Below are 22,912 nucleotides of genomic sequence, written 5' to 3' on the forward strand. Positions count from 1 at the left end.
CTCAATTTATATATATATATATATATATATATATATATATATATATATAAAATAATAAATAAAAATAAAATTCCTTTGAGCTTCAATTACCCCATTTGTAAATGGAGACAATGATATTTGCAATGCCTACTTCATAATGTTATTATGAAGAAATTTATTTTTCAACTTTAGCATACTACTTAAATGTGGGTCATGTTGATGATAATCTTTCCCTTATCTTTGATAGTGATCTTTTTAACAAAGGTTTAACTGGAAAGTTTACTTCAGACTTAGTTTTTGTTACCTTATCAGGAAAGAGATTTGGGGGTTAGGTGACCTCATTCTAGATTTGTTGACAATTCATCCTTTCCTGGAATCCGCCTCCAGGATTACAAAGTACAGACTAACCAAATAGTGTCTTTTTTTATTAGTCTTATCAGAAATCAGAGTCAAAGTGATATGGATATCTGACCTGTGTCTCTATCATATTCTGAAGGACTAGGTCTAACTGTAATAAAGAGAATAAGGATTTATGGATTATTCAGAGACAACATTCTGTAGAACTAATGGTATGGCTAATCATTCTAATAAATATAAGGGGGATTATGAAGAGAGCAAAAAGAAATCAATCTGGATCAAAAGAGATCTATTTATAAAGTGCTTAGTACCTAGAACATAGTAGGCATTAAATAAATGCCTTTCCGACTCAATTCCTTTCCAACTCAAAATTGATTTCATATTTTGTCCAACTCTATAGATAGCATATGTCGCATTCACTAGAGTAAATGTATGTTAGAGGAAATTCAATTTGAACCTAATCTGAAATGATGATGCTTTATGGAAATATTTGGCTTTGTGGTGGAAGTAAGATGGGCATAGTATCTTGTCAAAAAGTTAATTGACTGTAAGGGCCCTTTAAATGGGCTGCGCCACAGCGCATCATTGAGGCCCAGAAGTAATTTCTGTGGATATTAGGACTGCCTTGTAGGTGGGATCCTATCCATTTTGAGATAGCTTCGTAATGGGTGACTCTCTCGCTGATGGGCTGTGTGTGTGACCTCACAGGCCCTATGTAAGCCCACTGCAGGCAGCAGGCGGCCTCTTTAACCTGGCGCTCTCAACCCTGGCTCCCTAGCCTGGGTGGCCAAGCCAAGATGGATAGCCAAAAGAGGTAAGGGTTTTGGTAGTGAACACGTGGGTCTTCAGACCAGGTGTTCACTCGGAAACCAACAAGTCAGGGCATCAGTCAGGGCATTATGTGAGTAGGTATAATAAAGGCTTTTAAGATTACACGTGGCTGTTCTTGAGCATGCTACCGGTTATTAAACTATAGATTCAAGAGATCGTGGCCGGAGACCTTTGAAGGCCTCAGAGGAGGCGAGCCGGGTAGAGTTCACACTGCAAAGGACAGTGGTCAAAGGTACTCTGGTGGGTCTAGGACAGACTAGTAATTGTAACTGCCAGGAGAGCACGTTACAATTGACTACTGGAGATTTTTTTTTAATTTTTAATTTTTTTTTTAAATTAAACTATCACCCCCTATTGAAAACTCATTATGTACATGAGAATGAATCGCGTCTCCTGGGATCTCCAGAGATGGACTCAATAACAACATTGTTGTTATTGGTATACATTCTGATTTTATTGGAGGTTAATAGAAATTAGAATTTGGGCAAGCTCCCCAGAAGGGAAAAATTAACTGTTAAATTCTTATATTTAAAGTTTAGAGTATTTGCCTTTGGCTGTCTAATGTTTAATCTGTGTTTCCACATCATTATATTGATCAACAGTTTGGGAAGAGTATGTCATCAATGTGTGTCCCTCAAACTGTAGCTGACTTACAATATGGAGCGTCAGATGCTGTTCTGTCTCTGCCTTTTATCCCTCCCTGGTCTCATAACATCAAGCTTAATAGGCCAGCCCAGGAGCATTGGGGTATGTAACCATATTGGGTGAATTAGCCACTCCTCCCATTATGCAGAAGGTACCAGATGGGTTGCACTTGGGAATAAAAAAGGGGTACAAATCCAAAGTGCCCAAAGCAATGGGTCCCTCTGATGTGTATGTAGCCTTATTCAGCTGGTGTTGGGGATATAAATAGAGAGCTAATCTGAAATAGTCCAGATAATCATATTGAAAGTAAAAAACATCATTTGAGGGGAGGGATGAAAAGACACATTAAGTACAATTTGCTAAGTGCACTGACATTTAAGTGCATTGCTACTTTTCCCTGAAATCTTTCCCTTGTTCCCCAACACTGCCTAAAAGTTACTCAGTTACTCAGGAAACTGTCTTTTTTGACACTCTTTTGTACAAATATGAAATTTCTGGATACACCTTAAAGAGAAAATAAAAAGGGACCAAAAAATGACCAAGAGGTTTTATTATCACATTTTATAATCAGATTATTGTTAATGGCATAGCTCTCTTTTCTAGACCTTGAAATTGCTTTTATTTTGCAGAAGAGACAGACTCAGGGCACTGTAAGTAAACTTCTAATTCTTGGGAGAATGGTGATAGGTTGTGGGGTTTTTTCCTCAAACTTTACTAATAGCATGCAATTCTGAAATGATTAATCCAGCCACTCCTTTCACGCATATGAGAATTTAGAGCTCCTTCCGGTGTAGTATATAATTAATTGGCTGGCCAGGGTTTGGCTTCAGATGCAGTCTTCCCCTTCATTGATTATTATCTTTAAAAATCTGAGGAATTCAGTGATTTCAAAAATCTTAGATTTTTTCTTTTTTTGAAATCAGAATAAAGTATATCACCTATGGAACTAGATAAAAACTGAACTGAGAAAGGAGTTTTTGTCAACCAGCTGAGACTTCAATACCAAAGTATAATTATCTTTCATCTCTAGATCGTCAATGGAATAGAAATTCAGAATATGAAAATTAACTGCAGAGTCACCTCCAGATTTGCTAATTATGTGATCACCAGCCAAGCCATCAACCATGGCAGTACTGCTCAGGAAATTGTCTTCGATGTTGAGATCCCCAAGACAGCCTACATTAGCAATTTCCTCATGTGGGTAATCCCTTCCCCAATTTGTTCTCTGAATCAGAAAGTGCAAATCTATTTAGTATCTAACTTGGGACCATTCCTAGGTCTTGACTCATATATCTAGTATTTGAGACTGCAGTTCCTAACACCAAAGATGGGACTCCATTCTTTATTCTTTTTTCTTTCCTTTCCTTTTCTTTTCCTTCCTTCCTTCCTTTCTTTTCCTTCCTTCCTTCTCTTTTCCTTCCTTCCTTCCTTTCTTTCTTTTCTTTCTTTTCTTTTTTTTCTTTCCTTTCTTTCTTTCTTTCTTTCTTTCTTTCTTTCTTTCTTTCTTTCTTTCTTTCTTTCTTTCTTTCTTTCTTTCTTTCTTTCTTTCTTTCTTTCTTTCTTTCTTTCTTTCTTTCTTTCTTCCTTCCTTCCTTCCTTCCTTCCTTCCTTCCTTCCTTCTTTCCTTCTCTCTTCTTCCTTTCTTCTTCTTTCTTTCTTTCTTTCTTTCTTTCTTTCTTTCTTTCTTTCTTTCTTTCTTTCTTTCTTTCTTTCTTTCTTTCTTTCTTCTTTCTTTCTTTCTTTCTTTCTTTCTTCCTTTCTTTCTTCCTTTCTTTCTTCCTTTCTTTCTTCCTTTCTTTCTTCCTTTCTTTCTTCCTTTCTTTCTTCCTTTCTTCTTCCTTCTTCCTTTCTTCCTTCTTCCTTCCTTTCTTCCTTTCTTTCTTCCTTTCTTTCTCTTTCTTTCTTCCTTTCTTTCTTCCTTTCTTTCTTCCTTTCTTTCTTCCTTTCTTTCTTCCTTTCTTTCTTCCTTTCTTCTTCCTTTCTTCCTTCCTTTTCCCTTCCCTTCCCTTCCCTTCCCTTCCCTTCCCTTCCCTTCCCTTCCCTTCCCTTCCCTTCCCTTCCCTTCCCTTCCCTTCCCTTCCCTTCCCTTCCCTTCCCTTCCCTTCCCTTCCCTTCCCTTCCCTTCCCTTCCTTTCCCTTCCCTTCCCTTCCCTTCCCTTCCTTCCCTTCCCTTCCCTTCCCTTCCCTTCCCTTCCCTTCCCTTCCCTTCCTTTCCCTTCCCTTCCCTTCCCTTCCCTTCCCTTCCCTTCCCTTCTCTTCCCTTCCCTTCCCTTCTCTTCTCTTCTCTTCTCTTCTCTTTTCTCTTCTCTCTTCTCTTCTCTTCTTACTCTCTCTCTCTCTCTCTCTCTCTCTCTCTCTCTCTCTCTCTCTCTCTCTCTCTCCCTCTCTTTCTCCAAGATCTTCCTTAAAGTGATGATGAAACTAGCCACAAGCTCTATGGGACAAGAATGGCAGGGAAGATCTCTGATCTTGTTTTGTTTTTGTTGTTGTTGTTGTTGTTTTTTTTTTTTTTTTTTTTTTTTTTTTTTGACAAAAAAAAATATTCATGATAGAACTAGTATTAGAGGAAGAAGGGAAAAGGAGTTAGGTTTCCTGGCTTAGTTCCAGCTTTGGCCTTCACATTAACAAAATGTTTTCTGGTTACTAAAAGATATATGAAGATTATTTTAATCTCACTGAAAACTTAACTGCAGGAAGACCTGAGTTCAAATATGACCTTAGACAATTACTAGTTGTGTGATCCTGGGCAAGTCTTGCCTTAATCCACTGGAGAAGGAAATGACTCTAGAATACTTGCCAAGAAAATCCCATGGACAGGCTAGGATCATGAAAAGTCAAACAGGACTGAACAGTAACAGCAGAAATGAAGAGATGATTTGATAACACACTCCTACCCTTCAAGTATTTACCTGTTTTGTGAACTAGAGTGACTTCTTGCTTAAAGTCTACTGTGAGAAGGATATATTCAGGCCAGGGGAGGCTCCATACACTTTGATCAGGATAGGGAAGACTCTTTTGGGAAGCTGTCTTTAGGGATATACATTTACTGGTGTGTCTCTAAACAGTACAGTAGATGGAGTTCCATATCCAGGAAATATCAAAGACAAGGTGCTTGCGTGGAAGCAATATCGGAAAGCTGTTGTTCGAGGAGAGACTGCAGGTCTAGTAAGGTGAGCTTTTGCCCCAACTTCCTGTATGAGGGGCATGTTTGTGTGTGTGTGTGTGTGTGTGTGTGTGTGTGTGTGTGTGTGTGTGTGTGTATACTCATGTAAAGTTGGGGGGATATACTAGGGCAGAGCTGGGATACAGAAATGAATATGTTTACCAGTGAGATAAGGGAGCTTCCTCAGAACCTTGGCCATCAAAATTTGCTTTACTCATTTAGTTCCTACTAAGATAAAGAACTATGGGATACTCTTCCTCTTGTGGCTAGTCATCTCTGATCTGACTGGATACACTATTTCCTGATGTCTGGGATTCATAAGATTGTATTTAACACCGGGCACATTCATTTCAGGATGCTTGTTCACCTAAGATGAGACAAATAGAGAAAAAATACAAAGGAGGTAGTCCCAATTTATGAGGATATCAGAGCTTGACTAAAAGAAAAACCTGACCTAATCATGCTGAATTCTCAAAGCAAAGCCTCTGAGCAAAAGGCAATGTGAATTTAAGCATGATGCTTTCAGAGTTATGAATCTATAGAGATGGATTTTCTTCCTTTTTTCCCTAGGGCTTCTGGGAGGAAAATGGAAAAATTCAACATTGCAGTTAATATTGGTGCTGGCAGCAAAGTCACCTTTGAGTTGACTTATGAGGAGTTATTGAAGCGACACTTGGGAAAATATGAAATTGTTATTAAAGTTAAACCAAAGCAGCTGGTCAAACAGTTTGAGGTAAATCTCCCTGGGCCTGATTCTCATCACCTGTAGAGTATACCAGAAATTCTCTATGGACTCATGGTCTATCTCTTGTTATACAGAGTAGTTTGGAAGAAGGATCCTAAATAGGCAAGCAGTACGAGCTTTGTTATCTCCTTATTCTACAGCTATGGGCAGGTCCCCATCCTCTCCAAGTCCCACTTTTCATATTTATAAAATTAATATGTTGGAACAAATATTTTCTAAGAGTCCTTCCAACTCTGAAAGCATCAAAATCTTATTATATCTTTAATGGAGGGCTTTCATGTAAAGATAGATATAGTTTTAATAAATATCTCTGAGGCACTGTGGTGTAAAGGGAAGACTATTGATTAAGTTTAGAGGCCGAGAACTTGAGTTTGAATCTGGGCCTTGCTATTTGCTACATAGTGTTATGACTTGAGCAAGTCATTTAACCCCTCCTCAGGTCTCTCAGTCTTGTCAACTCCAAAATGTAGGGAGGGAGCTTGGATTGAACACCTCTGAGGTATCTTCTAGTCTCAGGTTCTATAAGTTGCTCAAGAAGTACTCCTCAGGAACTTTTCCCTTGGAGGATGAGCAGTGGGAACTGAATCTTGGACACTGGACTTTGAACCTGACTTTCTGATTATGGGTTCCATGGTTGCTGGTGTAGTGGAAAGGCAATCATGGTCGCCCCCTGGTTATTGTGGCTCCAAGGATCCTCTGAGTAGTGTGAAGTTTAGTGCCTGAGAACCAGTTCCTTTTGATGTTCTGCACAATTAAATCATGACAGAGAGAAAGATTAAAAAGTTAAATCACCTAAGAAAAGTTTCACATCTAACACTAATAAAAACAAAATAAAACAAAACAAAACCTCCAACCACAACCTAAAACTATTGTTGGACCTAAATACTGGAGCAATGCTTCCACTCCTTCGTAAGGATTCCCTTTGCTCTAAACCTATATATGGTATGGACTGGTTTCAGTTCTGGGGGAAGACCAGTATTTAATGAGAGGTGATACACCTCCATCTCACATGGCTTAGCTTGTTATCTTCTTACTTCCAGCACCATGGGAAGGTCAACTTAAGTATTGTCTCTTAAAAGGAAGTGGAAAGTCTCAGTTTATATTATAAATCAGGCATATACTTCCTACACATGAAAGAAAGGCTAATAAACACAAAATGCTCAGTATGCATTGATGGAACAACTTTTTGTTAGTTGTGTTTTTTTTTTTCTAGTATATATGTATATTAACTTTTCCTTAATTCACACTTCTTTATGAATCATGTTGGGAGAGAAAAGGGAAGAAAAGGGAAAAAACAGGAGAGAAAAAAAAAACAGAAAAATGATATGAGCATAGCATGTGTTAATTTACATTTAATCTTCATAGTTCTTTTTCTGGATGCAGGTGGTATTTTCTATCTAAAGTTTATTGGGATTGCCTTGGAGACAGAACAACTTGAAAAAGGAATCAGTAACTTAACTGAAGTTTTCTTAGGAAACTGATACATCAGAAAATAAAGCAGTTTACAGGACTTCTGGTTAGACATTTAAGATTTTGCCCCAGCTCTGCACTGTGCAAATAACTCCTGATCTATATCTTCTGGTTAAGTGAGCCAGGCTTGGACCAATTTTCTTATTGAGGTAATCTCTTCCAAAAGTCTTGAAGCTATTGTGGAAAACTCTTCCTCTTATCTCCAGATATCTCTGATCTGATTGGACCAGTACCTCCTGATATCTGGGATTCATAAGGTTGCACTTAAGTCTAGGAACATCCATTTCAGGATACTTGTTTACTTAAAATGAGACCAATAGAGAAAAAACAAAAACAAAAACAAAAAACCAACCCAATAGAGATAGTCCCAAACCCAGACTCAACAGGGCATAAACTAAGGATCTTATGATGACCTCTCTTTCCCACTCTTCATATAAAGCAAATTGAAGCAATTATGACAGTTGAAAGAGAAGAAAGATTTAAGGCTAGGGTCATCCTCTCTTAAACATCACCAGTTCTTTCTTCTTGCCAACCAGCAAGGGGACTCTTTGAGAAGAGTCACAATCAATACTGAGTCACACATGACAAGAAGCAGTTTCCAAAACATGCACATGGTTTGAACCATGAACCAGAAATTCTGAGCATGTTCTATGGGATGGACCTTGTTGTTCATGTACGAACAAATAGGAGTTATCCTTTGTAAATCCATCTTTAACCATAGTAATGGGATTCAGAAGCTGGGATTAATGCTTTCTTCAGATCTTTAGCAACTGCTTTTGGATGATAATACTGGAATCTCAGTTGACTTTGAAAGAGGTGATAGGTTCAGTGTGAATCTCTGCTTTGTCTCTCTCCAAATCCTAGAATGATAGAACATTACAGCTTGAAGGAACTTGAGATCTCTGGAGCCAGCATTTTAATTATATAACGTAGAGAGCCCCAGAACCTTACCTAAAGCCAAGCAGAGATTTAGTCACAGAGGGGAACCTATAACTCAGGTCCCCCACTTCAAAACTGGTAGACTTTCTACCATCTCTGTGTATGAGGTTGAGTGCATTGTTTCTTTGAATATGTTAGGAAAAAGAGAGCCGATACCTCTGCCATTCATTTAATTTGTTTCAGGTTATATCGCCGTGTTTTCCTGGGTACTGTTATGTTTGGGACAGAGAGAGAAAATAATGAATCATACTATATATAATGTGTGTTTTTTTAAACTTTGAAGATTGAAGCAGACATCTTTGAACCACAAGAGATCAGCATGCTGGATGCTCAAGCATCTTTCCTCTCTGGGGACATGAGCCAAGTTATTAAAAAATCTTTCTCTGGAAAAAAGGTATGTTGAGTGATTAAAAAATATAGTTTTATATTTTCATCCCTGACTATTTCTCCATGAATATTAGGTCTTTTGAAAAAAAAAATTTGCCAATGATTTCCTTAAGGCATAGTCTCAGAAGTAGGAACACTGCTCATTTTTAAATTTATATACATATATATACATATATTTCTAAATTGCATGTTATAACAATTTTTAACATTCTTTAAAAAATGTTGTCTCAAATGTTCTCCCTCCCTTCCCTTCCCTTCCCTTCCTTGAGGAGGCAAGCAATTACATACATATATATATAGTCCATATGGTCATGAAAAACATATTTCCATATTCCATGTTACAAAAGAAAACATAAACCAATAAAAAAAACAAGAAAAAAAAGAAAAATTTAAAAATATACTTTAATCTGCATTCAGATTCCATCAGTTCTTTCTCTGGGGGTAGGTAGTATTTTTCCCTGTAAGTCCTTTGGGATTGTGTTGGATCATTATATTGTTGAGAATAGCTAAGTCATTCAGTTGATCATTGTATAATATTGCTATTATTGGGTACAATGTTTTCCTAGTTCTGCTTTTTTCACTTTCATCAGTTCATATGTCTTCTCAGGCTTTTCTGAACTTATTTTGCTTGTCTTTTCCTATAGTCCAATAGTATTATCTCTTAATCACAAACCACAACTTGTTCAATTATTTATTCCCCAACTGATGGCCATCATCTCAATTTCCAATTCTTTGTCACCACAAAAAAAGTTGTTATAAATACTTATGTACATAAACGCCCTTTTCCTTTTTAAAAAATCTATTTGGATTACAATTCTAGAAGTGGTATTGCTGGGTCAAAGGATATACACAGGTTGATAGTCCTTTGGCATAGTTTCAAATTGCTCTCTGGAATAGTTGGCTCAGTTCACAGCTCCAGTGATATGCTTATTTCTATAACTCATTGTACACTTCCATATTCCCCCCCTCCCAGAAAAACTAATTCATCATTCTACTAGCACAGAAATGGCATACTTGTTTCCCCTATGACCATGCCAGCTCTGAATTTTGTTGACTTTTAGTATTTTTGACAATTTGTTGAATGTTGGTTTATTTCAGATTTGTTTTGCCTTTAATTTCTTTGATTATTAGGGATTTGGGACCTTTTTGTGTAGTTGTTGATAATTTGTGGGGTTTTTTTCTTTTAAGAATTATCCATTAATATTATTTGCTCACTTGTATAATGAAGAATGACTTATACTATTATGTATTCTTATCAGTTCCTCATACATTTTTAGAACATCCAATCAATAAACATTTATTAAGAACTTATTATGTGCCAGGCACACCATGCTAAAGAAAGTAAAGAAAACACAATCCTAGTCATTAAGGAGCTTATATTCTAATGGGAGAGACAACATACAAACAATTATGCACATTCAAGATATATATTAAATAGAATGCTCCCAAAAGGAAGTCACTGATGGTAAAATATGGAAGGGAAGATGGGGAAAAGCCTCTTGCAAATTGGAATGTGCACCGAGTTTTAAAGGAAGTCAGAGAAGCTAGTAAAACATTCCAGGTATGGGGAACAGCCAGCAAAATGCAAGGAATTGGTCGATTTTATTCTGTGCAGGAAACAGAAAGAAGGCCAATGTCACTGGATTGTGGGAGTAAAGAAAAGAAAACCAGAAAGAAACCAGATTGTGAATGGCTTTAGAAGCCAAGTAAGATTTTATATTTGGTTTATAAGTCAAGAGGGAGTCATTAGCACTGTTGAGTTAAGGGTGAGGATCAATTAAGGATCACTTTGGCAAGTGAATATGGGTATATTGGGATGGGAAAGATTGCTATAGGAGAATTAGTCTCCAAGTTCTTTCCATAGTCCAGGTTTGAAGTGATCAAAGTATCAGGGTAAGGACCGTGTGAGTGGAGAAAAGGGGACACATGAGAGATGGAGTACAGGTAGAAATAAGACTTGGCAACACATTGGATATGTGGAAGGAGAGAGCAAGAGGGAGACAGTGATGCTGTGAGCTAAGGTGCCTAGGAGGATGCCTTTCACCAGTAATACTTTGTATAAAGATTACCTTTCCCCACCTGCTACTTTCTTTCCTTCTTATTTTGGATGGAGTGCTTTTTTTGTGCTATAGAAAACGTGTTTATTTTTATGAGGTCAAATTCATTTATTTGATTTTTTACAATTTCCTCTACTGTCATTGAAATGATATAAGAAAGTAATTATAAACCCATCCTTCTCTTGGATGTTAAACTTGGAATTGGGAGAACCTGAATTGAAAGCCTATCTCTGACAATAGTTGTGTGAGCCTAGGAAAGTCATTGAAACTCTCAGAGTTTCTGCTAACTACTTACCTAGGAATTATTTAGAAATTCATGGATGAATTAAAATCTATATTGTTGGAGAAAGTTCCCACACCAGGAGTTTCCTATGCTAAAAAATCACAAATTTTTTATGTATATATATATATATATATATGTATATATATATATATATATATATATATATATTCTTTTATATTTTCCTTTAAGTTGTGATATGTTAAGAATTTATTTCCTCTCCAGAATAATGAAAGATTAAATATTTCCTTAATCTCTAATTTGTTATGGTAAATTTGGTAATATATTCTGATACATATACTTTTCACTAAATCCCTTTATAAAATATATTATCTGAATAAAACCACATTATTAATAATTAATAATATGGAGAAAGAAGAGACTGTGTCCCTTACCTTTGACAGTGTGGTATTAATAGTGACTGGGATTTGACCAGTGTTTTGTTGTTGTTGTTTTATGGTTCCTTTATCGACATTTTGGCAGTCGCAGTGTATATTATTTTTTATGCTTTGCTTTTTTGTTTTCAACCATTAAAGAGAAGTCTTTCCATGTTTTTCTGATTTTTTAATATTCATTATTCTTTATGTGATAGTAGTATTCTATTACATTAACATACCAAAATTTGAGCATTCATTGCACAATTTTTTTTACATTTGGAATTCCTAGTTTTTTATTATCACAGATAAGGTTACTATGAATATTTTTGTATATAGGGCTTTTTTTTCTTATTGACAGTAACCTTTTCTGGTATGATTCTCTGGTAAGATCTGGTATGATCTGGTAAGATCTCTGAGACAAGACAAACACACGTTAGTAACTTTTTGTATAATTCTAAATTGTTTTCCAGAATGGTGAAATCAATTCATGATTCCATAGGAAGTGAAGTGATATCCACATTTCCCCTGAGTTTTAGCATTTTTGTTAGGTTTTGTATGAGATAGTAACCTAAAGATGATTTTAATTTACATTTCTCTGATTAGTAATGATTTTGAACATTTTTGTCAAGCAATTACTGACAATTTGAATTTCTTCTTTTGAAAATTACTCATTGATTCCTTGACCAAGTGGTTTATTGAAGAAGGACTCTTAATATTATATATTTGTGTCAATTCCCTGAAGATATTTGTTATCAAATTTTTATCAGAAATGTTTAATGCAGAATTGTTTTTCTTAATCCCATATATTTTCTTCTGAGTTTAGGTGTGCTGACTTTTATTTGTTCAAAACATTTACATTTTATATAATTGAGATGGTCCTCTCAGTGACTTCTCTTTGGTATATTTTAAACCATAATTTTTTTTATTGGTATTGGAATTTCCTACCTCACCCCCAATAATGTACAAATTCCTTTCCTTTCATTTTCTTTATTTGAATACATCTTTTGAGGTTCCTTATTTGCTTTTTCTTTTCATCCTCTTATTGTTTATTTGGGACAGCATTGTTATCTTTACTCAGGCAGGGATTACTGTATAGCTCTTTGACAATCTTTCATTCTGCTAACTTGCCAGGAAGTTTCTTAAAATATTGTTTTTAATAGAACTCTGTGAGAATAACCAGAGCAGTTTGTAGAAGCCTCTGAGGGATAGCACTTGCAGGAAGCATTATGGTCCTTGAAATCCCTAGAGCCCCACTCACATCTGCCTTTTCCTTTCTTTTCCAGATGAGGGAAAAAACAATAATCTCATTGAAAATAAAGAAAAACACTTTCAGCCACTCAGGCTTACTAAGCTAATGTTTCTCTTTCCTTTTCATACTCTTTTGAAAATGTAGGGAGGAACCTTGCATCACTAGTAGATACATGGGCTTCCCTTAAAAGGAGGGGGCAACCTCTTGTTCCCATTGTGGGTGTAGCAAAAATTCTAGATGATAATAATGGTTAAATAATGCATTTTTAATTGAATGATTTCAGGGTCACGTGTATTTCAATCCTACAATTGATCAACAACAGGCTTGCCCCACTTGCACCAAATCCTTGATGGATGGAGATTTTACAATAAAATATGATGTGAAAAGAGACACAGCCTGTGACCTCCAGGTAGGTTCCTTTTTAGCATTTGAGCTAACAAATAGATGGGTGTGTGAAATGAATTCTTTATCTTCTCTCTCTCTCTTGATTCAGGTGGTCAATAAACATTTCGCACAATTCTTTGCACCAAAAAACCTAAGGAACATGGTCAAGAATGTAGTTTTTGTGATAGATATTAGTGGATCTATGGCTGGTCAGAAAATTAAACAGGTGAGTGACAGGCTTTGCAAAATGGAAAAGTTTCATCAATTAATACTGACCCACATACCAGAAATTTTAAATAACTAGACCAACTTCTTATCTACCTCCTCTGACTTTTTCTTCAAAAGACAGAATTGGAAAATTTTCATTATATCCTTTCATTCACTAATCAGCTGTATGACTTAGGAAACTTTTTTTTTAACTCTTCTATGTCTCTGTTTCTTCATCTGTAGATAGTAATAATAATAGGGATTTCATAGTAGCAGAGACAGGGCTGCTAGAATTTAATCCCTGCTGTCAGGTATAAAGTGACAAAAGACCAATAAGACTTGGTATCTTCCTTCCCAGAGTATGCTATTGAGTAGGGACAAATAAGATAAACATAAAATAAATTCTATGCGTTAGAATATGATAACTGTAGAAGATGTAAAATGCTGAGATCATACTGGAGTGAAAGTTGGACATGCAATTAGGAAGACCTGAATTCATTAATTAATTTAATGAATTAATTAGTTTCCCCTTCATTTTTAATCTCTTAGTTTCCTCTTCTATAGCAGCAACCTCTCAGGTTCGTTGGGTTGATCAAATGAGATATCTGTGCAATACTTTGCAAACCTTAAAGTTCTGAACAAATACCAGTATAATTATTATTGTATCAAATAGAGAATTTCCAGACAGGAGGATTGGAATAAAATTATTATTTTGGGGGAGTCTGGACAGATTGAGAACTGACTGTATGGAATTTCTCTCTGTGATACAGAATTACATTTACATTGAGAGCACAATTAATTTTAAAGATAGGAGCTGAGGCTGATTCTAAGACAAACTTCCCCTATGCTGTATTGCCTCTCTGTGACACTTTCATCTATGTCTGGGGGGAAAAAAAAGTCTAAAAAATGTTTTAGACAACCCCATTGCAGCCCTAGGGCTCTCAGTCATAATGAGCAACAATACCCCTTTTTTCTAAATGTGGCTATTTATGATTTTTCTTGCTCTCCCCCTTCTTCCACCCAGCACTCTTTTGTTCCCTCAGGAGCTTCTCAATTCTCTCTACTCCATTCATTCTGTCTTCCATCCTGTCCTTCCTCATTCAGTAACCTGGTTCATCCTTGCCTCCCTGTTCATCTGCCTCCTGACTCAGAGTGATGGGCCTGACTTCCATTGTCTGTGACTGAAAGGGGATGCTGCTGCTCATGGAGCTTCCCCAGGTCACTCTGGGCAACCCCACTCACAAATATAATTCCAATAGACTTTGCTGTCCTCTCAAGTGTTAAGTCCTGTCCTCTAATAAGCCCTTTCTTTCTTCTAGACAAGGCAGGCTCTCCTTAAGATCCTGGATGACATTAAGCCAGAAGATTACTTCAATTTCATCCTCTTTGGGAGCCATGTCAGAGTTTGGAAAAATTCTCTCATCCAGGCCACAGCTGACAATTTGCAGGAAGCCAGAGTCTTTGTGCAAACCTTCGGTCTGGCAGGAGGTAAATGCTTGCAGGACTTTGCCTTCTCTGCTCCATGTAGCGTATGACACTCCATTATTTTCATCCATTTCTCCTTGAAACAAGGAGCTTGGTCCCTTGTCCAAACTATTCCTGCTTATCTCCAAATGCAGCAACAAATCTGAATGGTGGCTTGATAGAGGGAATTAACATCCTGAATAAGGCTCTTGAAGTCGACCCCAGGCTCAGAAATAATGCTCCCATAGTCATCATGTTGACAGATGGTGAACCTACTGTGGGTAAGTCCCCAAAGGCCTCAAAAACCAGGCAAAGCAATTTGTGAAGTCCACTTAACAAACTGAGCAGCTACTAGATGCAAAGTTAGGGATCTTGCTATTGGATAGGGGAGACCCCTGGTTCCTACCCATAGGAACCTGCTCTTTAGTGACTAATGGGGATGATGAAAACAACTAGCATTTACATGATATTTAAAGGTTTACAAAGCACTTTACAAATATTTTCTCATCCTCACAACAATAACCCAGAGTGTTGGATGCCCATTTTATAGATGAAGTAATTGAGATAGACAAATAAGGCAAGACCCAGGAATGAAGAGGAAGAGATTGGAGTAAAGAGCCCCCATTGGGGTGGGATTATGACTTTGCCAATTTTTGTATCTGAACAAAGGGGAGACCAATCTTGCCCAAATCCGAAAGAACATCAAGAATGCCATCCAAGGGAAGTTTCCACTCTACAATCTGGGCTTTGGAGAAAACGTTGACTTTAATTTCTTGGAAGCAATGGCTCTAGAGAATGATGGGGCTGCTCGCAGAATTTACAGAGATAATGATGCAGCTGAGCAGCTAAAGGTAGGTAATCCCTGGGGCTTCCAAAGTGGACACTCCTGGTCACAGGCATTACATGATATCCTTGTGTTGGGAAAAACAGCAAAACAAAGCATTGTAGAATGTGGGAATAAGGCAGGGACCTTAGAGATCATCTGGTCCAAACCTTTCATATTACAGAGGGGGAAACTGAGGCTGAAGAGAAGGGACTTGACTGAGGTCATCTATTGAGCTAATTCTGTAATTATTGAACTAACAAAACTAGACCAAGATATTTCACTGCTCTGAGAGAAAGCCCATTTCATAGAAACGACCTGACAAGATCAAACAAGAGTGAAATGGAGACGGATGGCCCAGTCATTCTCTACTGTTTCTGTACCTTTTGTAAAGCTCGTGTTGTCAACTATTATAACTAATTATAGGAACCTAAAAATGATCATTTGAAATATTCCCTGTGGTATGAAGTTAACACTGTAATCTGGAATCCATCACTAATTTTATCTATGATTCTGGGAAGGTCACTTCACTTCTGGTTCTCAGTTTCCTTCTTAGTCAAAATGAAGGTTTGGATGAGATGGTTACTTACACTTCTAGGATTCTATGTCCCTGAAAAAAAAAAGATTCTATTTCCCTAAAATCTGTTCCAAGTCACTGTGGTGATCTGGCAGATATTCCTCCTGCAGAAAGTCTCCCCTCCAGCTTTGCATGAACACAGACAAGTGTCTAGATTTTTCAGAGACACAGAACACTATTATTCTCTCCATTCAGAAAAAGGTGCAAGGAATAAGGAGGAGGTGAAGAGAACCTCAACTGTGGGAAGCCTTTTCTCCAGAGCAGCTTCTTGTGTCTCCTGCAGGGCTTTTACGAGGAAGTTGCCAATCCCCTGCTCACAGATGTGGAATTCCAATATCCCAAGACCTCCATCCAAGCTCTGACAGAGCATCGGGTGAAGCAGTTCTATGATGGCTCTGAAATTGTGGTGGCTGGACATCTCACTGATGGTGGAAAGAAGGGCTTTAAAGTCGATGTGACTGGCAAAGGAGTAAGTAGCCAAGGAACCTAGATTTAGAGATGGGAGGGACCTTAGAGACACTTACAGATAAGGAAACTGAGGCAGACAGCATTGCATTGACTTGCTAGTCAGCTTCTGAGATAGGATTTGAAACCAGATTTTACTGATTAGGGATTCTTACCTCCTCTCCTCTCAGCTTCAGGAGAGACTCAGCATGCTGTGGGAAGCCCACCCATGGGCTATACCTTCTCACTAGAAGGCAGCCCAGCCATGTTTCTCTTCCCACATATCCCATCCTACTCACAGAGCAAAACTAACACTTTTTGTATCTGAGCCAAGCAGTGCAAGAAATACACCCTCAGATTAACTTTTTAAATGTCTTCATTCCTTGGAGAGAGTCCCTGGGACAATGTAAGGATTTTGCTGAGGGAAGCAGAGCAGGTCAGGCTGCACTAAGGGAGAAAATCCCTGGGAAAGGGCAACATCTGGTAGCTTCCCAATTTGACTAATTGCTCTTACTGCCTTGGGGCCAGCTCAGTTTTCTCTCTCTCCAGCTGCGCTATAAATGCTTTTTAGGGTTTCAATACTTAGGGGAAAAGCTCAAATTGTAGGATCATACATTTAGAGCCAGGAGGGTCTTCAAATCCTAGCACCTCCTAAATTCTGGTTGAGTAGTAGTGAGAGAAAAATCCAACATAAGCCCATCCATTTCTGAAAAGAATAATAGCTCCCCTATATCTTCCAGATATAGTGTTTTACCTGGAAAGGAATGGAGAGGACCCAAATTTCTTCTCTGGTTCACTGGAAAGTATTGGAAAAGGGGCAGCTAGGTGATGCAGTGAATAGAGCACCAGCCCTGAAGTCAGGAGGAGCTGAGTTCAAATGTGACCTCAGACACTTAACAATTCCTGGTTGTGCAACCCTGGGCAAGTCACTTAATTCCAATTGCCTCAGCAAAAAAAAAAATTGGAAAAAAGTGAACTTCATTCATTGATTTGCTGATCCTTGAACACTTAGAAAGTGTTAGTATTGGTACTTAATAGATCCTTAATAAATATGTCTTGAATTGGAAAGCTACAAGGAGGTGCTGGTGACTATAGACAAGATGTGGTCCTGCCTTCAAGGAGCTTATCATCTCATTGGGGAGCCAAGATTATGGTTAAATAACCAGAAAGTTAAATAACAGTGCACAGGCTACCCAAAAACATTTAGATGGCTAATGGAAAAATAGGTAATACCTATGATGGATACTATGCAATCAGAGGAGGAAAGCTATAAAGAAAAGGTAGAAATGTAATTGGATTTTTTTTCCTGCTAAAGCAATTGGGGTTAAGTGACTTGTCCAGGGTCACACAGGTAGGAAGTGTTAAGTGTCTGAGGTAAGATTTGAACTCAGGTCCTCTTGACTTCAGTGCTGGTGCTCTATCCACTGCACCACCTAGCTATCCCCTATATTTGAATTTTCTTTGGAGGAGATGTAGGATTTAGATAAGTTTTGATAAAGTATTCCAGAATAATGGAATAGTATCAAAAAGATATGGAAGCAGCAACCCATATCCCATTTGATGATTATTGAAGAATCTGGTCTGGATGGATGGAGGTTATGTATTATTGTAGAGCTTCAGATGCCCCTCTTGATTGGGGATTTGATTTTACTAAAAAATAATACGTGACCTGAGTTTAAGGTAAAGGCTGGACTTTCACCACATATCCCCAGGCCTCATCCAGTGCATTTTTTTTTCATCTTCATAACCCATAGGCAGGCCAAGACATGGTGACAACTTGCTCAGTTGATGAAGAAGAGATGAAGAAAACTCTCCATGAGCGGGGCCACATGTTTGAGCAACAAATTGAGAGACTCTGGGCTTATCTCACTATCCAACAGTTGCTAGAAAAACGGTAACAGCCACAGTCCCCTCACGACTTCTCTCAGAGTAGAGCAATAATCCAGATAATCCAAATATTTTTTATTTGGCTTCAGGATACCTGCCATGTTTTCTTTTTTTTTTTATTGACACTCAATTTTTGCCATTGTATTTTGTTCAATAAGTTAATATTCATCTATTAGTCAACTATAATCTTTGAGTAGCTATCATTTTTAAAAAACCAAAATTAGTTTCTGTTTTCTGAAGCCAACATTGGGGGAAGATAGCTCAGAATATTTTAAGTGATAGTCTGAGATTTTAAATCATAATGAAATCTTTTATAAGGGATAATATATGATAGAAGTAACTGAACAATGATTAAAGAAAAAATACTCCATGAGATTTACTAGTATTTGACATGGAATCAAGAACAACTCTTCCAGGTTTACAGCATGTATTTATTTGTTTAAAGTACTTATAAGTACCTTAGAAGGAGGCAGATAGGTGCTTATAAAATGCAGATAGGTGAATAAGAACAGTGGGCTTGCAATCAAGAAGACTAAGTTCAAATGCAGCCCCAGACAATTCCTAGCTACATGATGTTGGGCAAGTCACCTCCTTTATTTCCTTCATTTTCCTCAGTTGTAAAATAATAGCATTGACCTTGCAGGGTTGTTGTGAGGATTGAATGAGATCATCACTGTTATAATAGTGAAATAGTAATTGTAAAGCCTAGTGTCTGGCACATGGTAGCACTTCTTCCTTTCCCTTCTCCAACATCCCTAGTGCTAATCACCATGTTAGGCAGGGTTTTCTCACTGAGATATCCATATCTCTAGACCCCCTTGGGTTGGGACATCCCGGGACCCCTGACATAGAGCTCAGAACTGTTGTTATCTCTCAGGACAAAAGCAAACAGTAAAAAGGAGGTGGATGACCTGTCTGCCAAAGCCCTGGAATTGTCTCTGAAATACAAATTTGTGACCCCTCTGACCTCCATGGTCATCACCAAGCCAGGAGACTCTGATGACCAGCTTGCCATTGCTGATAAGCCAGGAGAAGAAGGTATGGAAGCTGAGGCATTTTTCAAAGAGTGTTCAGCAATGCAGCAGTTAGGGCTGCTGGTCCAAAGCCAGCTTGGGCTATATGAAGCATCTCCTAGAACCCAGTTTCTTAAACTGTGGTTTACAACCCCATATAGGGTCTCATAACTGAATGAAGGGGTGTCGCAAAATTATAATTTATTATGTTTCATTTGTATACCTATTTTATATACTCAAATATCTAGGATCGCATAAAAAATTTTCAGGTAAAAAGGGTTGAGTGGAAAAAGTTTAAGAAACCTAGAATAGATCTATTCTCTGTTTACTTGCTTACAGAAGAAGTAAATTTACTTGAACTTTACTCGTTATCTTAAATGCTTGTTTTTTTGTTTGTTTTTTTTTTTTCCCCAGAGAGAGCAGAATGTAAGTCCTCAATGGCATGATTCTTTGGGGAGTGTTTTTTATGGGAATGAACAGCATACAACTTCTCTGGCTTGATGGGTGTCTGCTTTCTGGGGAGTGCCTCAAAATAAACTGACACACAAGTCCTCTTTGAACATGATTCTCTCTTTCCCTCATGACCATACATGGAATTCCGCCATGGAATTTGGGAGATGCTTTGTCTCAGTGCTGAGCCTTCACAATTTACTGGGGACATTTCTGTGCTTTTCTTTGTTTTGTTTTCTTCTTCTTAATCTCTGATCTTGCATATTTCCTAATTCAGTGTCAGGATTTTCCCATTTTTCTGCAAGTTCCATTCTCATTCACCTAGGCTCTGTGCTCCTTGGTTAATAATCATGATGAAAATCACATTAATTCTTTGCATGTATGTACTATTTCATGCCTCTCCAAATATGTTCACATCTGTTACATGATTTTGCTTTCACTATGTCCTTGAGAGGTAAGTGAATTAGGTTTTATTATTATTATTATTATTATTATTATTATTATTATTATTCAGGCAAGTTGTTGCTATAGTAGATAGAGACTAGGCCTGGGAATTAGGAGAACCTGAATTCAAATTTGGCCTCAGAGGCAAGTTCTATGATACTGGGCAAGTCACTTAATCCAGTTTACCTCAGTTTTCTCAGCTTAATAAATGAGCTGGAGAAGGAAATGGCCAACCACTCCAAAATGTTTGCCAAGAAAGCCCCAAACTGGATCACAAAGAGAAGTAACTGAACATTCTTATTTTACAGGTGGGGAAACTGAGGCCCAGAGGGGGAGGGATGGCATAATGGTGCCAGGTGGGAGGGGACAGGGTCTTTTCCTCTGGAAGCCTATGATGATGTGTGTGTTCTGTCTTGTTTTATCCATAGTGCTGAGCAAGCCCAGGAGGAGTAAGTACTGAATGCCCCTGCCATCTGTACAGTCTCCCTTTGCTTTCTTCCCCTGGGAGGGGGTTACAGGGTGCACGTCATTAAATAGTCAAAGTGCTTCTTTTCCTCTAGTATTTTGTTTCCGGACATTAAAGACAGACATTGTTTCAGGAGTCAAGAGAGTTAACCAAATAGTGGGTACCACTGAGCGCCACTGCTCCTTGGAATATCCTTTCTCTGAATATGCCCCCAAGAAGGTCCCTAATGGCAGAAAAAGAGATTCTTCTAGGATTGTCCAAAGGAGGGGTTTCTTTCCAAAAAGTCATTCTGTCCTGTCCTGACAAATATTTATATGAGAGGAAGCTCAAGGGCTGGTTGGGTTAGACAATCTCTCTATTATAATAAATATGCCTCGTCAGGCAAAACTAATCGCTCCATTAGCCACGTCCATCACATACATGTCCCCTTCTGCACTCTACATCTGACCCCTCTTTATCAGCAGATGGGTCCTTTGGAATCATGGTAGGACACTGAATGATGGCTTGTTTTCTACAGTATTATTATTGTACAAGTTGCTCTCCTCCTGGTTCTATTCCCTTCAGTCCACACTGGTTCATATAAGTTTTCCCAGGTTAGTCTGAAACTATGCCTTTCATCATTTCTTATTTCACAACAATATCCCACTAGATTTGTAGTAATTACAGACATTCCAGCTACTCTTCAACTGATAGACACTCTCTTCCCATCCAGTCTTTTGTTACCATAAAAATAGCTGTTATGAGTCATTTTGTACATATTTATTTCTTTGTTTTCTTTGAGAGTATAAGCCTAGTAATGTTGGGTAAAAGGTTATACTCAGTTTAGTAACTTCTGGGGCATCGTTTCAAATTGCCTCCCAGAATGGCTGTACTGGAAAATAACTTCACCAACAGTGAAGTGGGTTGTTATCCCCCAACACTTAGTACAATGCCTGTCACACAGTAAGTACATAATAAATGCATATTGATTGATTGGTTGATTGATTTTTCCTGGGCAGCAATGGTGCTTCCAGCTCAGCAGTTCCCTCCTACATCTCGAGTCCTTTCTACACCTCGGGTCCCTCCTCAACCTCAGGGTCCTCCAGCCCACGTGACTGGTGGTAAGGCCATTCATATTTTGTGACAAATTCCAAGGATAATCACTTGATGGGGAACAAGTCCAAAGAATAGTCTCCAGGAAGGTTTGGATAACCCTCACCTGGCAGTAAGGCTCACTCCAGGCTTCCCTGGCTCTAGCTACTGCTTACCTTTCCCACCCTTGGAAAATAATCAATCCAGAAGCCCTTCCAGATTAGTGGGCAAATTACCTGGGGCACACCCACTCCCCGAGGCTTAAGCCCTCCTCTCCAGCACATTTCATGGCTCAGGTTTCCAAGTCCTTTTCTTCAGGCCACCAAAAGTGTTATACTTGTTATCAGATCCATGGGAACAAAAGCTGAGACTAATACTCAGACAAGGGCACCCAATCTGCCAGTGACACAGCTGGGACCAGAACCCAAATCTCCTGATTCCATTCTCAGGCTGCCTCATTCTTCAAGCTTTCTAGCTTTCCCCTTAGGGACTGCTATGTGGGATAGGAAATAGAATCTTGGACTAGCAGTCAAGAAGATCTGAGTTCAGATCCTACCACAGTAACTGGGAAAATCACTCAACCTTTTCTAGCCTCATTTTCCTTATCTATAAAATGGGAATAAAAATAGCATTCCCTTTACAGATTTGCTGTAAGGATCAAAGGAGATAATAATTGCAAGTGAATTTACATATGATATTATATATAATATATACATATATATATATAATGGGAATAATAATAGCATTCCCTTCGCAGGATTGTTGTAAGGATCAAAGGAGGTAATAGTTGTGTAAGTGAATTTATATATGATAAAATATAGATATTTTATAAATAAATATATTAAAGTATAACTTAATATATTTAAAATATAGAATAATAAAATATACATATACACACAAACATATGTATTTACACATATACATTTGGATAGATAGATAAATAGATAGATACCTTGAAGAGCTTTATGAATACTGTCACTCAGAAAGAGACTTGCTTAAGTCAGAAAGAGCTATTTTTTTATAACTATTTTTAAGGGCTTTTGGGGCTAGTGACCATAGAGAAAAATGGGAATTTCAGAGGAAAGGATAAAGTTCCCCAGTTATAAGAAGTCTTGGATATTTACTGTGGGCTCCACTGACATACCTACAGTACTAGTCTAAGCTTGCCTTGGTTCCTCTCCTTTTGTACTGGCTCCTTTTCTC

At 37.9% G+C, this 22,912-nt stretch overlaps 1 protein-coding gene across 2 annotated transcripts in view; it reads left to right on the plus strand.

Annotated features, from left to right (window-relative positions):
* Positions 1 to 1,769: 1,769 nt before the first annotated feature.
* Positions 1,770 to 22,912, plus strand: part of ITIH1 (inter-alpha-trypsin inhibitor heavy chain 1) — a 33,440-nt gene continuing 12,297 nt past the window's right edge. Inside the window, exons 1-16 of one of the 2 annotated variants that reach the window (XM_074283513.1) lie at positions 1,770 to 1,914; positions 2,442 to 2,462; positions 2,843 to 3,009; positions 4,878 to 4,982; positions 5,546 to 5,708; positions 8,413 to 8,523; positions 12,763 to 12,888; positions 12,973 to 13,089; positions 14,390 to 14,558; positions 14,690 to 14,815; positions 15,204 to 15,385; positions 16,218 to 16,403; positions 18,133 to 18,272; positions 19,143 to 19,303; positions 20,601 to 20,621; positions 21,637 to 21,738. In XM_074283513.1, coding sequence (XP_074139614.1) covers positions 1,825 to 1,914; positions 2,442 to 2,462; positions 2,843 to 3,009; positions 4,878 to 4,982; positions 5,546 to 5,708; positions 8,413 to 8,523; positions 12,763 to 12,888; positions 12,973 to 13,089; positions 14,390 to 14,558; positions 14,690 to 14,815; positions 15,204 to 15,385; positions 16,218 to 16,403; positions 18,133 to 18,272; positions 19,143 to 19,303; positions 20,601 to 20,621; positions 21,637 to 21,738 — 1,987 coding nt within the window. In that variant the 5' untranslated portion in view covers positions 1,770 to 1,824. Of the gene's footprint in view, positions 1,919 to 2,441; positions 2,463 to 2,842; positions 3,010 to 4,877; positions 4,983 to 5,545; positions 5,709 to 8,412; positions 8,524 to 12,762; positions 12,889 to 12,972; positions 13,090 to 14,389; positions 14,559 to 14,689; positions 14,816 to 15,203; positions 15,386 to 16,217; positions 16,404 to 18,132; positions 18,273 to 19,142; positions 19,304 to 20,600; positions 20,622 to 21,636; positions 21,739 to 22,912 lie in introns of both variants that reach the window. The other variant, XM_074283514.1, reaches the window with a different exon arrangement.

Source organism: Sminthopsis crassicaudata, chromosome 1 (genome assembly GCF_048593235.1).
Source record: "Sminthopsis crassicaudata isolate SCR6 chromosome 1, ASM4859323v1, whole genome shotgun sequence".
NCBI lineage: Eukaryota > Metazoa > Chordata > Mammalia > Dasyuromorphia > Dasyuridae > Sminthopsis > Sminthopsis crassicaudata.